This window comes from Drosophila miranda, chromosome XR (assembly GCF_003369915.1).
Source record: "Drosophila miranda strain MSH22 chromosome XR, D.miranda_PacBio2.1, whole genome shotgun sequence".
In the NCBI taxonomy this organism is placed as follows: domain Eukaryota; kingdom Metazoa; phylum Arthropoda; class Insecta; order Diptera; family Drosophilidae; genus Drosophila; species Drosophila miranda.
Window position 1 is genome coordinate 38,853,219 of NC_046674.1, and position 16,347 is coordinate 38,869,565.

The 16,347-nt window shown below is 47.3% G+C and overlaps 1 protein-coding gene across 14 annotated transcripts in view; it reads left to right on the forward strand.

Annotated features, from left to right (window-relative positions):
- The window catches only part of LOC117186604 (cerebellar degeneration-related protein 2-like), a 400,431-nt gene that overhangs the window by 19,134 nt on the left and 364,950 nt on the right, over positions 1 to 16,347 (forward strand). For all 14 annotated transcript variants that reach the window (XR_004471587.1, XM_033387603.1, XM_033387594.1 and 11 more), the window contains exon 2: positions 1,936 to 2,006. Coding sequence is in view for 13 of the 14 variants with exons in the window: in XM_033387603.1 (XP_033243494.1) it covers positions 1,943 to 2,006 (64 nt within the window). In the remaining variant the exon portion in view is untranslated. The remainder of the gene's footprint in view (positions 1 to 1,935; positions 2,007 to 16,347) is intronic.

Sequence of the window (16,347 nt, forward strand, 5' to 3'; positions counted from 1 at the left end):
ATCCGATACAAAGCATATATCAAGCAATCGACCCAAAGAATTTTTCACATGGTTGACTTGAGACAGGGACAGGTCAAGCAAGCCATCAACAAAGTCATGTCGTAACATGGCCAATAAGATATTAGACTCGTTTACCGAAGACCAAACAGTTCCTGACAAGTTGAAGTCAAGGAATTTTCAAGTCAAAACGTACGCTATAGACGTTATTCGCTTCACGTTCTCCGGGGCGATGAATTCGGTTACTGAATCTGCACCGCCAGCAGCTGTCGTTGCCCTTGGAGTGGCAAATGAGATCAACTGCTGCCGAAAAATAAAAAGTTAAATAATTTTTTAACACAGATCAAAAGGCATGCAGCCTCGGAATAGAATAGATTTACAGATTGTAGACTGGTTAGGAAGTTTATTAAAGTTTATTTACGAAAGCATCGGTTGTTTGTGCAAAACAAAAGGAAAAAAGAGGAGCGCAAAACAAAAACGACTTGATTGATTTTACTGTTACAAGAAGAGTGTAGAGCACTTAACAGATCTATCATCAGACCATTCGCCAATCCTACTTCACCTTTATGACCATACACACTTTCTAACTTCTAGCAAAACAGGCTCAAATAAAAAACGATGGGGAACGTTGGGAGTTACTGCGGAGACTGCAACTCTACATTTATACCCGATACTTAGACAGTATGGCTCTACTCCGGCAGATGCCGCTAATATTAAAAGACACGACAAAGAGTGTGTGTGAGAGAGACAGAAAACCAGTCTGAGCGTGACGTCGGGCGCTGCGTAGCCACTGCAAATTGATTCGTTCCTTTTGGCTATAAAAATGATCCGATCTGATCCAGACTCAGCAATCTGATATATATGGTCATTATCTATGATTGTGCGTATTTAGTTTTCTCGAATCTGCAATATTGTGGATGCAACAGATTTTCGTCCTTTGTGGGGGCGGAAGGGGGTGGGGCGAAATTCTGAGATATACGTTTTATAGTGAGATCTAGCAGGAGTGCGGATACTAAATTTGGTTACTCTAGCGTTAATAGTCTCTGAGATTTGTGGATAATACAGATTTTTGTCTTTTGCGGGGGCGGAAGGGGGTGTGGCGAAATTTTGACACAAAACGGTCAAGGTCCGATATCACAGGAGTGTGGATACCAAATTTGGTTGCTCTGGCTCTTATAGGTTCTGAGATCCTTGAACTCATATTTTGCAATTGGCAAAGCCGACCATGAAACCTGTGTGTTAGAGAGAGACAGAGCGAGAAAGAATGAAATTGTTTTCTTGATTCTGGCTATAATAATAATACGATCTGGTTCAGATTTTGCACTCTGGAAGATATAGTCATCCTCCTATTTTGCGTTTTTAGTTTTCTCGTATCGTCGAATTTGTGGATGCCACAGATTTTCGCCCTTTGTGGGGGCGGAAGTGGGCGGGGCAAAGGGTTGAAATATTCTTGTAGCAGTGACATATCACAGAAGTCTGGATCCAAAACATCGTTGCTATAGCTCTTATAGTCTTTGAGCACTAGGCGCTGAAGGGGACGGACAGACAGACATGGCTCAATCGACTCGGCTATTGATGCTGATCAAGAGTATATACATATCATTTCATACATATCATAGTCTTAATTCTTGCACTTCGTTTATCCCCTGGCTTCTTCCTGCTTATTAGCTATTTGATTACAGCTTTACAATATTGTATGGTGTATGCATTTCATGTTAGAAAAGCCTATAGTGTAGGCTTGCAGAAAAATCACTGTCGGCCTGTGTAACTAATCCTCGCGGATTCACAATAAACTCTACTCTGTCTCAGCAAAGGTTAATTTGCAGTACTCTCACTATCGTCCATCTAGTTCTAGAAGCACCTCCGCCACCAGCTAAAGACAAATTATACATAAAAACAACAACACAATACAATACCCATAAATTCTTTCTTTTACAGACGTAAAATGGATGAAACTAATCGCGATGCGTCCCAGTGTGGACGAGGTGTGTCGCAGTTTATGCTTGATGGTAAGTAGTTTGGACTCATTCAAAATTTTCCTGTTTTTATATATTTTTTTTATAGATAATCAGGCAGGCTGCGTTTTTCATTTACTTTTTCGGATTACGTTTTAAGCCAAAACGTTTCGTTTTCGTTTTAAGGTTCTCCAGTTTTCACATATTTTTGCTGCTTGCACCAAAACGAAAATTGTTCTTGCCCTGGCCAATTTTTTCCCAGCCAAATTTGAGGTTAAAATAAAATTTTTGTAAAGGAAGCAAAAGTTTAATTACCCCGATATAGGTGCCAAGTTTATGTTAATGCATCAAAAAGTAATCTATTTTTTTCCTTTTGGAATTTAGGTTCGTTTCGTTGTATAAAAAGCCGGAAAATGTTTTTGTTTTGAAAACGAATAAATCTTGCGGCATGTGAAAACTGGAGTCCCAATTTATGTGTATTGAAAAGTAAATTGGAAAACTTTTGTGAATGTTAAAAACGGAGCCTGGCTGAATATGTTTAAGTAGGCGAGTATTGTTATCATGCCAGATTATATTAAAAATAGTCAGTCTTGTCTAGGGGTTGCTTGGAAAACAAATTCTTTCCTCAATCCGGAATACGAACTGAAGAAACAAAATATTTAAAAATGTTCATATTTAAAATTAAAAAATTTGTTGTGCTTTTTTCCCCCAAAATTTTGGCTTCGAAAACTCGGGAAAAGTCGAAATAAATTATTTTCTTGTGTTTCAAAATGCTTTCGGAGGCGGAACGCAGGAGCTAGCTCGGATCGAATTAAACCTTTGGAGAAGTAGGAGGCCACAACCTTTGGCAGAACGAAGAATGCCTTGATTTGGAGCTAGAGCGAGAAATACATACATATGTACATATGCCGATGTATGTACATATATGTGTAAACGGCTGGCGTATTAGTTGGCAAATAGAATTGGGCTCGTTGCGGGGGAATTATTTTACATTCACTGTGGCGCAACTGGATGTACTGACCACGGAACTCGGAGCACGAGTTCTGCTCGGTATGTGGATGTGTGTAATTAGAAGCACTCGAAGAAGCAGAGAACGCCCGGAAATGCCAATAATATGGCACCGTCGAAAGGAACGGTTGTGATGGACCTATTTCAGGCTGAGGTAAGCTCAGTGACATGCAGGGGTCAAGAAATTTGTAGAAATGGATGGAACTTTCAGGGAGGCGTCGGGGTTGGCCTGTTGCAGATTGGATGGTTTGGAACTTACGCAGTTGATGTCACTTGAGTACCTAGTCTTTGGCGACTCGGCACGTTCGGCGTCGGCGCGTGGTGCGAGCCCTCACGGTGTCATCTTTTCGCGGTCGCTGGACTCGGACGGCTGCACTGGATCGCCGCTAAGTCTGGAGGTGGGGAGGTGGGTTTGACTCGCATAGCTCGAAATATTTGGTCGGCGATTGTGGCGTCCTCGCACGCCGGGTTTTCTGCAGGCTTTCTTCGCGCCGGTGTCATCTTTCCGTGGTGGATGGACTCAAGCGGCGAACCTGAGAAGCCGCGTGACCGACCGTTTGGTTCGGGGTAGGGGAAGTCCGCGTTACCTGGCTATATGGCTTAGGGCTAAGAAAAAGTATGGGATGTCTGATGTAACATATTTAATAAATCTTATCTTTTAACGTATCGCGATAGGAGTTGTAACGAACCCTTTTAGGTTCGTTACACCCTTCCCTTTCTTCCTCGAAGAGAGTCACGAAGACTCGTTTCTCGGGGGCGCGGTGGTGGATGCGGTAGTGCTGCTCACACCACCATGTCGAATAGAGTCTGTCCCTGTTGCTCCAATCGCCTGTGCACCTCTTGCACGAGGTGCGCTGGCAGGGTTCTGCCGGCGGCATTCGGTGTCCAGCCCGCCGGGGCAACTGCCCAACGCGAGGCGTTTTCAACGGCGGAGAAAAACACTTCGTACGCCCCAGGTGGCGTATGTTAGGGCGGCGTCCATACGTATTCGACGAGCTCTGGCAGCTCGTCGAGCCCTGGTAGCTTGTCGAGCTCTGGTAGCCCGTCGGAATTGTCGACGTTATTGCTGGCGTCGTCGTCGGCGGCTTCACCAAGGCCACCGGTGAGTTCGCCGATCCGGTTTCCCATCGGGGAGAACGACAACGTCGCGATCCCGAGGTCGTACGCCCAGAGGTCCATAGCCTGTTGGTAGTTAGGCAGCTCCGACGGGCCTCCTTGGATCGTGACGCTGCCCGGTGGGCAGAGGCGAGAGTACGGTGGGGGTGGATCATAGTATTGGCCGGACGTCGCGGGCGACACGTCCTCAGAGTCCGTATCGCTGCCGGATGATATCTCGTTCCTTGAGATAGACTCGGGTCCCTCGGCGTCGATGTCCCCGTGATATCTATGATCTCACGTGCCTCGATTTGGACTTCTGGCATGGCGTTCATCTTGACGGTTGCTGTTCTTTTGATGGCCTTGCACCGGCGCTGGCACTATTTATCGAGGCTTTCCCGCTGAGATTGCGGAAAAGAGCCTCCGCTGCGCCGGTGACGCCGGTGGGGTTGGTGTCCGTGGACGTCCTCGTCAGCGGTTTTCGGGGCGCAACTGTTCCAGGCGTAACTTCGTCGTATAGGGAGCCGGGGTTCTCTTCCTTGTAGGAGGAAAGCGTGGCTGAATCCGGTCGTCTAGGAGACGTTTGAGTTGATCGCCAGTGTCATCTCGAGCAGGAGTTCGTCCCATGTATTCTGGTGGTCGTCGACGAACTAAGCGATCATGGTTTTCACAGTCCGATTGGCTCTTTCCGTCGGGTTTTCTTGGGGACAATACGGGGCTCCACGCCTGCGGTTCGTAGGAACGTTCTAAACGATCGGCTGGTGAACTGGGTTCCGTTGTCGCAAACGAATAGCTTCCGTACGCCGAAGCTTCTTAGTATTCGTTCCCTGAAGGCTCGTTCGAGGTTCACTGTTGTTGCTTTCTTGAGGGGTATCAGTTTGACCCACTTAGAGAAAGTTTCGAAGAGGACCAGTAAAATGGTGTTCCCGTGCTTGGACCGTGGTAATGGTCCGACGAAGTCGGCACACAGGGTGGCGAAAGGCTCCTCGGCTTTGCGTGTCAGCATCCTGCCCACGGCTTTGCGCTGTGGGACCTTGAACTTCTGACAGCTTACGCAGCCCTGCACGTACCGTCGCACGTCCCGGTGCAGTCCTGGCCAGTAATATCGTTGTGTTGACCTCAGGATGGCTTTCCGGACGCCGAGGTGTCCCGCTGTTGGTTCGTCATGGCCTTCACGGAGCACTCTCGTTCGGCCGTTTTTAGGCACGCATAGTTTCCACGGTATGTAGTCGTCGTCGTCGATTGCGTGTCCTAGATAGCGGTATAGCTGCTTGTTTTCATGCGCGTAGACCGGGTATTTCTGGGGCTCGTCTTGGACTTGCTGGATCCTTTGTTTGAGCCGGGTGCATGCTGTGTTGTCTTCCTCCTCGATGCGGGAGAGGGTTTCCAATGGTTGTCTTGATAGCGCGTCCGCGACTACGTTCTGGTTGCCGGCCTGATAATGCACGTCGTATTTGTATTGCTGTAGCTCGAGTGGCCACCGCGCGACTCTACCGCACGGGCTCTCGAGGGTATTCAGCCACTTTAGTGCAAGGTGATCGGTTATGACGTCGAATCGGTAGCCTTCGAGATAGCATCGCAGTTTTCGGATCGCCCAGATGACGGCGAGGCATACCTTGTCGGTGGCCGAGTAGTTTCCTTCTGCCTTGTTGAGGCGTCGACTGACGTATGCGATGACCCGCTCTTTCCCTTCGATCTCTTGGGTGAGGACCGCGCCCACTCCAAGGTTGCTTGCGTCCGTCTGCAGGAAAAACTTGACGTTAAAATCCGGACAGGCGAGTACTGGTGCGGTGGTGAGCAGTGTTTTCAGCTCGTCGAAAGCGTCTTGTTGTTCTTGGCCCCATGTCCATGCTTTCCCTTTCTTCAGCAGCAGTGACATTGGTTGGACTACGGTGGCAAAGTTTGGGACAAATCTGCGGTACCACCCGGCCATGCCTACGCATTGTCGTAGCTCCTTCAGGATGGTCGGTGGCCTCAGATTCTTTACGGCTGCGATTTTGTCGGGGTCCGTGTGGATACCTTCTTCGCTGATCATGTGGCCCAGGTATTTTATCCGGCGTTGGAAGAAGGCACACTTGTCCGTGTTGACCCGTAGGTTTGCCTTCCGCAGTCGTGTGAAAACTTCTTTTACGTTGTTCATGTGTTCCGTGAAGCTTTTCCCGACGATGACGATGTCGTCGAGATATGCGAACGCGAACGGTTCCATGTCCGCGCCGATAACGGCGTCGAGGGTCCGTTGAAACGTGGCTCCCGCGGAATGTAAACCGAAAGGCATTACTTTCCATTGGTATAATCCTCGGCCGGTTATCGTGAATGCCGTGGCTTCCCGGCTGTCGCGTGCCATTGGTATCTGCCAATACCCGTTTTTCAGGTCTAGGGTCGTGATGAAGTGGGCATTTCGGAGTCGCTCTAGTATGTAGTTGATCCTGGGTAGCGGGTACGCGTCGGGATAGAACGCTCGTTTAGCTGCCGATAATCTACACACATGCGCCATCTCCCGTCCTTGTGGGGGCTCCGGGATGCTTCGATTAGGTCCTCAGCTATCAGTTGGTTGACCTCTTCATCGATGATCCGCCGCATGGCTGGCTTTTCGGGTAGTACCGCTGTTTTATGGGTCGGTTATACCTCATGACGATGGTGTGTTCTGTTAGATCCGTCGTCCCTTGCAGGCCTGCGAGTGTTGGCAGTTCCTCGTCTAGAAATTCCTGTATTTTCGGCGCGATGTCGGGAGGCCATGGGTCGGAGATTCGTTCCGAATCGTCCTTGGGTGGGTCGTCGATTCCTGGGTCGCAAGTGTAGTCGGGGTTCTCGGGGAGGATTGTTGTGTCGAATGCGCTGGGTGGTTCGACTTCGCGAGTGTATTCGCTTATGCTGGCGATGACGGCGGGCGCCTCGATCATGAGTAGGGGGCTCGTGTGTATCCTGGGGGGTGCTTGCGCGACGTTGTACTCAGCGTGATGTACGAACGCGCGCGTCTCGATGAGGATCCAAGTGTTGGACCAACGGCTAGTTTGGGCGATGAAAATTACCGACGTGGCTCCAGGCGTGGTGCTGGGCCGAATGTCGGCGTTGTGCGAGGGGTTGCCTGGGAGGTGTTCCATGATGTCGGTGACGATTGATGGCGTGTTGGCTCCAGGTGTATCGGAGTTCCGATTGACGCCTCGTGTAGCGATGGTCGCCTTTCCCGGTTTCTGCCTGAGAGGACGCGGGAGTAGCTGTCATAGAGGTCGTACTCGTTCCGATGGTACTGTCGTGCCAGTCCTGGGCCAGGGTGGCGGTCGGAGGCGGTACCTCGAGCGCCTGGCTGCTGCGTGGCGGCTGCCGTTGCTGGGGCCGGGTTGTCTTCTGAAGGGGTGTCCTGGGTTCCTTTCCCTTCGTTGGTAGAGCCGCGTCGGTGCCCTCGGCAGACTGCCTCGCTTTCTTCGTTGCGTTGCTTGGTTTTGCGTTTCTCGGAGTGGGCCTGGGGCTAGTGTGCCTCGTCGTGGCCGTGGGTTCTGTGTTCATTATTTCTTGCGTTCGTGTCTCGTGTGGTTTTGAGGGATTCGTTGGCGGCGGGGGTCTCGAGTTCGCGGGTCCTGGGTCGTGTACTTGGCTGGCGGTGATCCCCGGCGTGTTTGGGATGGGACGTTGGTGGCCTTGGAGGTGGAGGCGCGTGGTGCCACACTGTATTGTGGTTTCGATGGCGCACAGGAAATCCATCCCCACGATGACTTGCTCTAGCATGTTTGGCAGTACCGGCATCTGTACCTCTTGCCCATCCAGTTTGACGCGCGCTAGCAAAATCTGAGCTAGGCCAGGCGGATCTGGACGCACGCCTCTCGCAGGTCGTTGTTGTGGTCGAGTTGGCGGGCGAGGTCGGCATTGATGAAGCTTCGCGATGCCCCGGTGTCGACCGTGGCGTCCGTGCGCCATCCTCCGATGGTCACTCTCGCCACTATCCGGCCGTCGTGTACTTGTAGCGGGTTTCTTAGTTGGATGTCTGAGGGAGCGTCGTGCCCGGCTGTTCCCGTGTCAGCTGGGGACGCGAGTCTTTTCCCGACGGGTCCCGGCGGCAACAGTCCACGGTGCGCGTTCCGCGCTTGCCGCATTCCCAACAGAAGAGGATGAACGGGTTCCTGCAGTCGCGGGCTTCATGTCCAGCTTCTCCGCAACGCCGACAGGCCGCGTGTGGGTTGACGATTGGGGTGGTGATCATCCGATGCGTGGCTTCTTGTGCTGGAGTATCGGTATGACGTGGCCTCCTTGAGGATTCCGTGGTGTTCCAGTGGGATTTTTGTAAGGGGGCCCGACTCCTCCTGCCTTCGTTTTGCGCTTGTTACGCCGCTGGCCGTGTGTACCTCGGCGGTTGTCGGGGGGGGATGTATGTTTCGCTCCTGGATACTCTCGAGCTCTGTGGCCAACATCGTCAGTTGCGCCAGACTTCGCAGTTCATGTCTTCGCACGTACAGCTGGTACGCCGAGAGGGTTTTGTCATAGATCCGGCTAAGCTCCTTGGCGTCGTCGTACCCGGCGTGGTGCATGAGTAACCGGAGCTCGATGACGAAATCTGTGAACGGCTCTCCCACCGCTTGTTTGCGGTCTGTAATCTGGTCTTCCAATTGCTCGAAGTACCGAGGCGGCAGGAAAAAGGCCAGAAACTCTTGGCGGAAATCGGTCCACGAGGCACTCTGGAGTCGGCTGGTGCGGAACCAGCGGTTGGTCCGGTCGGTGAGGATTTCGGCCATGGCCCTTGGCAGATGGTTCATGTCCACCCCGTACGAAAGGGCACGCTCTTCCAGCAGTTCGACGAAAGACAGCGGGTCGTCCTGCCCGTCGAACTGGATTCCCCACTTCCGAATCCGTTCTGCCATCTGTGCGGCGTGACTGTAGTAATGGCCGTCTGTGGGGCTTCCTCCTGCTGTCGGCAAGATCCTTCTCGTGGGCGACGGCCTTGGCTCCGGAGACGGCGGCTTCGGCAGATCCACAGCGGTTATCGTGGTCTGCATGGTACCGGTTTTACTCCCCGTGATTTCGGGGACTCGTAGGCTGTGCTCGGGGTCTATTTTCCGCTTCTCCGTTTGTGCAGAGGTGTCGAGCTGTGGCGATCTGGCTCGTCCTGATGGTCTGGCATACTGTCGCTCGAGCTACGCCAACATGACCCAGGCATCGTGATCGAGGGGCCCGGCGACTAGCTCGGCGAAACTTTTCCGTAAATCTTCCACGCTACCCTCGCGGCTGAATCCGAATTCCTCCGCGAAGGACTCCAGCTCCTCTCGCCGGCGCTTGTGTATCCAGCCGGTACTCACTCCTGGGTTGGCGACAAATTCTCCCGAGTAGTGCTCCCCAGGCTGTTCCTCTGTATGGGATTCCATCGATCCGTGTCTAACTAGGGTTCGTTGTTTCGCTCAGTTTGCGCTTTCCGGAACTGTGTCGTATTTTCGTAAGCTCGTGCCGTTGGTGTCGTGTGAGGTCTGAGTTCTCTTCGCGTCTTTTTTTTTTTTCTTCTCTGGTGGCCGTGGGGTTTTATTCCACAAACCCTCGTCGCCGTTCCCTTGTGTCCCTGCTCGGTCGTCATTTGTGATTGACCTATTTCAGGCTGAGGTAAGCTCAGTCACATGCAGGGGTCAATCCTCAAGAAATTTGTAGAAATGGATGGAACTTTCAGGGAGGCGTCGGGGTTGGCCTGTTGCAGAGAGGATGGTTCGGGGATTCGGCGAGGACCGCTTCGTGGTGGCACGAGGGTAGAGGCAGAGTGGGACGATGCTGGTGGCTGGGCTATTGGAAATGAACTTACGCAGTTGATGTCACTTAGTCTGATATCTTCCTTTATTATCCTTCCATTATTACTTTACACTTAAAACACTGGTTCTTAGGTTCGTATCGCGCGGGCCAGGTTCCTACGTAAGTTTTTCCCTGGTCTTAGCCGGCGCTTATTTATACGTTCGCTACCGTCGTGTCGGCGGGCGTACCTCTGCGGAGGACTCGTGTCTCATTATCTCCGTGATCATGTGTCGCCTTGACCGTGGGATTCGTATTTTGGCGTGTGGTGCGAGCTCTCACGGTGTCATCTTTTCGCGGTCGCTGGACTCGGACGGCTGCACTGGATCGCCGCTAAGTCTGGAGGTGGGGGGGTGGGTTTGACTCGCATAGCTCGAAATATTTGGTCGGCGATTGTGGCGTCCTCGCACGCCGATGTCTGATGTAACATATTTAACGTATCGCGATAGGAGTTGTAACGAACCCTTTTAGCTTCGTTACACGGTGAAAGAAAAAAATGGAACATATATGTATGTGTCCAGCCGACTGGGGCCCGGAGGACTTATCTTGGATTGGGTTGGAAAGATTCACTGATGCTGGCTGGGGTGAGCTTCTCCTTTTGATTAGGCGAAGATCCGGCTCGAAGGACCAATGTTTGGGGGGGGGCGGATCGGGTCGCTGATACCCGGCGACAAATGTGCAAAAGAATCAAAGGCGAAGACGTGTAGTTCCAATAAAGGTGTTCCAGTGTGTTTTCGTATATTTCTGTCAGTATGTATAAGGTGCGAATATGCACGACGTAACTTTGCTTAGGTGAGGTGGATGCCGTGTGGATCGTGGATCTTCCGAGAAGAAGAACAAGAAAAATTTATTTGCAATTTTTTTTGCTTGTTTTTATATACTATTCTTAAAATCATATCTTTAACAGACGTAAAATTAATAATATTCATTGACGTTATTGGGTTCATGCCAAGTGAGGTACAAATAGGAAATTATAGCATAGCAAAAACAGACTGCTACGTGTTGCCGTCTCGCTTCTCCCCACGCTGGAGAAGGAACACTTGATGTCGACTCCAATATGCTGCCGTCTTGTTTTAATTCACCAATATATATGCAGAAGACTTTTTGCTTAATTTCACTCAAGTAAACGGTCTGGCAACGAACTGAGTGACACAGAACAAAAAAGAACGGTTGCTCTCCGAGCTCAAACGAGCTCGTTAAAGAGCCGATGCAAACGGTAGTTCTCTATAAGTCTTTTCTCAAAGTGTGAGTAAAAGACACTTATTTGCTGACATCGAGAAACGGTTATTTGCGAGCTATGAATGAAAAATATGGATAAAAAAATGTGTAGACCCGGAGTGCTTTAAAACGAAACATTTTGGTTGAAGACGTAATCCGCAAAAGTAAGTGAAACCCGGAGCCTGGCTGATTGACAATGGAAGGGAATATTTGTCTAACGAAATGCTATCATTTGACTATTCCTCACACTCCACAGCTAAATGGTGTTTCTGAACGAAAGATCAGAACAATTACAGAAAAGGCTTGTTCCATGGTTAATGAGCTAAACTGAAAACAAGTTTTTGGTGCGAAGCAATTTTACCTGCAACATAATTAATAAATAGATGCCCAACTCTAGAGTTAAAAGATGCTAAAAAAAAACACCATTTAAAATGTGGCATAGTAAAAAGCCAGTTTTTAAGTATTTTACAATATTTGGCTCAACGGTATACGTTCTTAATAATGTAAGAAAACAAAATGTCGATTTCGATGAAAAATCGATTAAATGTATACTTGTTGCATATTAACAAAATGGTTTAAAACTGTGGAATCAAGGAAGTTTATGGCAGCTAAATTCAAGATCTGTAGAAGATTGTGCTATACAGCCCGAAGACTCAATTTTCCAATATGATAGCCTGGAACAGTTAGACGATCCTTTTTTGGAAAAACCAAAAAAAGGAAGTCGTTTTTCAAGTTACACACACTGAAAATATAGAGTCTTGCTTTCCATTACCATAAATGGAAAATTTTGAAACTGTTAATGACAGTTCAAAAACAATATACAGACTTGTGAAAATTTAAAATAGTTACTGGTGAGACTGAAGAAATCAGACGTAGTAAAAGATTAAAAGACAAACCTAACATATCTCAAAAATGTCTAATGAATTCTTATACTTTAATAATATTCCAAATTGTTTTGAAGAAATAAAAAATGGGGATAATAACATTAATTGGGAAAAGGTAATTCAAGATGAGTTAGGTTCCCATTCTCAAAATAAAACATGGTCTTTAGTAGAAAGCCCTCAAAACAAAAATATAATCGATTATAAATGGGTGTTTACTATGAAACAAGATATAATCGAAAATTTAGTCCGATATAAAGCAGGACTTGTAGCTCGTGCCTTTACGCAAGAACATCTGACGGATTATGAAGAAACATTTCCACCAGTTGCACATACTTTTAGTTTTCGAGATATTCTGGTATTAGGAAATCAATATGATTTGAAAATTCATCATATGGATGTCATGACAACATTACTTAATGGTAATCTTAAAGGGGACATTTATATAAAGATTCCTTAAGGAATGACCCATGATGGGTAAAGTATGCAAACTAAATAAAGCTAAAACACGCAGCTTGGTTCTGGTGATTTAAAAAAATCCCACATTTTATTGGCATAACAATAGATAGACATGAGGATCAATTAGAAATCACTCAATTTATATAAAAAATGGTTTAAGAAAATTTACTAAGATATCTAAAAGGCACATTTAATTTAAAATTTTATTATTATTATTAAATAATGCTAATAGCTAGTTAAAACTAAATATTAACAGAAGTTGGAGCTATAGCTACTGAGGCCTTAAGCTCTAGGGTAATTGGGTCAGATTTTATACATATATACAAAGATGTTGGGATGAGTATTTATTTACAGTATGTTCGGTTATATATTGTGGAGGATATTTGCGGTTTGTAGGAATTTGAGGATAATTTTGGAATTTGAGTTGGTGGGGTTTGCGATAAGTTGCATGGGGTCGTTGTTATTGAATGATAGGGACCTTTGTGGTGAGAGTGAGGGACAGGTGTATAGTGTGTGTCGTAAGTCTATGTTCGCGTTGTGGCACAATGGACATGTGTTGGGCAATGTTTTGTCAATGTAGTGGGCGTTGGTCAGCTTGGTGTGGCCCAGTCTCAGTCTATTAAATATGACCTGGTGCCTTCTATTAAGGATATTGTTTTTGGGGGTGTTGTTGGTAGCGAGGTTGCTAATTTGTTGGTACCATGTAGAGGTGTTTGTGAGGAGGTCAGTTTGTTTGGATTGGAGGATTTTTTTTAGGAAGTGTGCAATATCGGTAGAGTTGTGGTTTGCGGTGTAAATAAGGGGAAATTTGGCGTTCTTCTGGCTGTAGAGTCGGCGAATTCGTTGCCTTTTATGCCAATGTGACTGTGTATCCAGATTATTAGGATCTTAGGGAAGTGGGTGGATAATAGGTTTCTGATCGAGGAGGCGTAGTAGGAGTGATTGTTGGGGTTCCTGATTGAGGTGATAGAGGAGAGGAAGTCGGTGCAGATAGCATATTTTCCACGTTTATATCGAGTAAATAAGATGGCTTCGTGTATTGCAATGATTTCGCTGGAGAGTACAGATGAGTATGTTGGCAGCAATCCAGTTTTTATTACTGCTGACTCGTTTGTAATACAGTAGCTGGTAATGCCCCCGGCTTTGGAGCCGTCTGTGTAAAGGAAGTTGTGTTTGGGGAGAGCTGATTTGATAGAGTGGAAAAGTTGGTGGAAGACTATTGTAGGGGTAGTGTTTTTGTTGTGATTGGAGAGGTTGATGTTTGTTGATTTGTGGATGTTAAGGATGTTGAATTTTTTGGATGTGGAGGTTCTAATTGGGGAAAAAGGGATGAGGTGTTTTTGGGACACTTGTATGGCTCTGTCTACCGTGCTGAGCAGTCGGTGTTTTCTTTTATGGCTTTTGGAAAGGGTATTTAGGGGGGTGGATTTTACGTGGATGAGGTTTTTGGAGATTTTCCCGGTAAGGTAGTCTCGTTTGCTTTCAATGGTGAAGATGTTGGTTTCAGCTAGCATATTATTTATGGGGGTGGTACGGAATGCTCCAAGGGCGGCTCTTATTGCTGTATTTAGGATGGTTTTTATGCGGTTAAGTTGGGATTTGGGAGCAAATCCATATATGGGAAGGCAGAAATCTATTTTGGAAATGATTATGGATTTTATGATTTGCACTAATGATGAAGTGTGGCAGTTATATTTAAATGAAGAGAGGTGTTTGATGATGCCTAGTGGCTTAGCAAGGTCAACTTTGAGTTTGTTGATGTGAGAGATCCAATTGTATTTGGTGTTGATTGTGAGCCCAAGGATTCTGAGTGTGTCGGTAGCTTGGATGGTTGTGCCACCGGTGAGTATCTTGGGTTTGCAGTTGTGTTTGCGGCATATATGAAGGAGTTGGGATTTTTCTTTAGAGAGGATTGAGCCTGAGTGATTGCACCAGTCGTCTATTTGGTTAAATATTGTTTGGATGTTAGTTGTGGGACTTTTTTGTTTGTTGTGATTGATGAGTAGGTGGAAGTCGTCGGCGTACGCGCAAAATTTGATTTGTTTGTGGAGGGAGATGATATCGGTGAGTGAGTTGTAAGCTATGAGGAAAAGGATAACGGAGATTGGGGAGCCTTGGGGAATGCCATTATTTAGAGGGAAGATATTTGATAAGCTTCTGGCGGTTTTGACGAGGATTTTCCTGTTGGACATAAAGTTCTTAACATAATTAAGTATTCGTGGCCCTACTTTCCATTTTTTTAGTTGGTTTATTACGGTGTGAATACCAATTCTGTCGAAGGCTTTGGTGAAGTCCAGCGAGATGACTGTGAGGTGTTTTTTCAGGGCGATAGCTCTGGTAGCTAGGTGGTCTACATAAAGTAGACTGTCTAGTACAGATTTGCCTCTTTTGAACCCTAGTTGGTTGTTGTGGATCAGGTTGTTATTTAAAACAAACCACCACAACCTTTTTGCGACAATCTTGTCCAGAGTTTTGGCTAGGCATGAGTTTAGAGAGATGGGTCTGTAAGATTTGATATCGGTTTGGGGCTTTTGTGGTTTTAAGATGGGAAGGACTAGGCTGAGTTTACGGGATTGTGGGATGGAGGAGTCGAGTATCTTGTTGTAGAGGGTTAGGATTCTGGTTTTGAGGGGGTAGGGTGAGTTCTTTAGCATAGAGTAAGAAATTCGGTCAAGACCAGGAGTGTTGCCTTTCAAGGTGGACAGTGCTGATGTGTATTCGATTAATGTTATGTCTTTCTCGATTTCTAGGGCTGATGGTGTTGGGTTATAGTTAGAAGGGGTATTAATGAGGAGTTTGTTGGACAGGAATGTTGGGGAGAAGTTGATGTCGTCTGCTTCTTCTGACCATGTCTGGGCAAAGGAGTTGGCTATTTCGGATTGACAGGTTGTTTGTGATTGGGTGTACGGGTTATGAATGGCATGGATATTTTTAGTGGGGTAAAGACCGCAGAGACGTCTGATGTTGGACCATGTTGTGGTTGGATCTGAGTTTGGGTGTATATGGGTTGTGAACTCAAGGATCGATTTTCGTTTGGCTTCTCTAATTGCTCTTTTAAAACACGCTTTTGATTTTTTGTATTCTATGATGTTATGGTTGCTTATGTTGTGCTTGAGGTAGTTCCATTTTACGACTTTGTCTCTTTTGAGGAGTGAAAGTTGTTTGTTCCACCAGGGAACAGTGCGGGTGAGAGAGAAGGTGGTGTTTTGTGGGATAGAAAGGCGGGCACTTTGGATAAGTATTTTTTTTATTAGGGCGGCTTCTCTATTGACATTGTTATTTGATTGGGTTGTGGAGATGAAGCGGGCTGTATGTTTCCTGAAGAGATCCCAGTCTGCGTTTTTGAGATTGAAAGTAGGTTTAGTGGTGAAGGGGGAGGGGGGATAGGGAGTGTTGAATAGTGTAAGTAAGATGGGAAAGTGGTCAGAACCGTAAAGGTCATCTATCACTTGCCAGAGGATCTCTGGAGAAATTCTGGATGTTGCAAGTGAGAGATCGATGTGGGTAAATGTGTTGTGTGTTGAGAAGTGGGTCGGAGTATTGTCATTTAGTAGGATGAAGTTCGAGCGGTCTAGGAATGAGGCTATTGTTTTCCCTCTGCAGTTGGCCTTAGGTGAGCCCCAGTAAGGGTGCCAGCTGTTTAAGTCTCCTAGGACAATGGTGTGGTCGTTTGCCGGGGTGAGGACGTTTTGGAGGTTACGGGTGTTGAAGGATTTGTTAGGGGAGATGTAGGCGGATATGATATTGAGATTTGATTTGGACCTTATGGTGACGCCTACTGCATCAAAGTCTGCGTTGAGTTGAATTTGGGTATGGGAGATGGAGTTGTGAATGAGGAGAGCTGTGCCACCGAAAGCATTTGTGGGGTTGTTGTTGCAGTATAGGCTAAAGTTAATTGGGATTGGGAGTGAGATGGGGTTCGTTATGTAGGTTTCCTGTAATGCAATAATTTGAGGGTTGTGGGATTTCATGAGTGT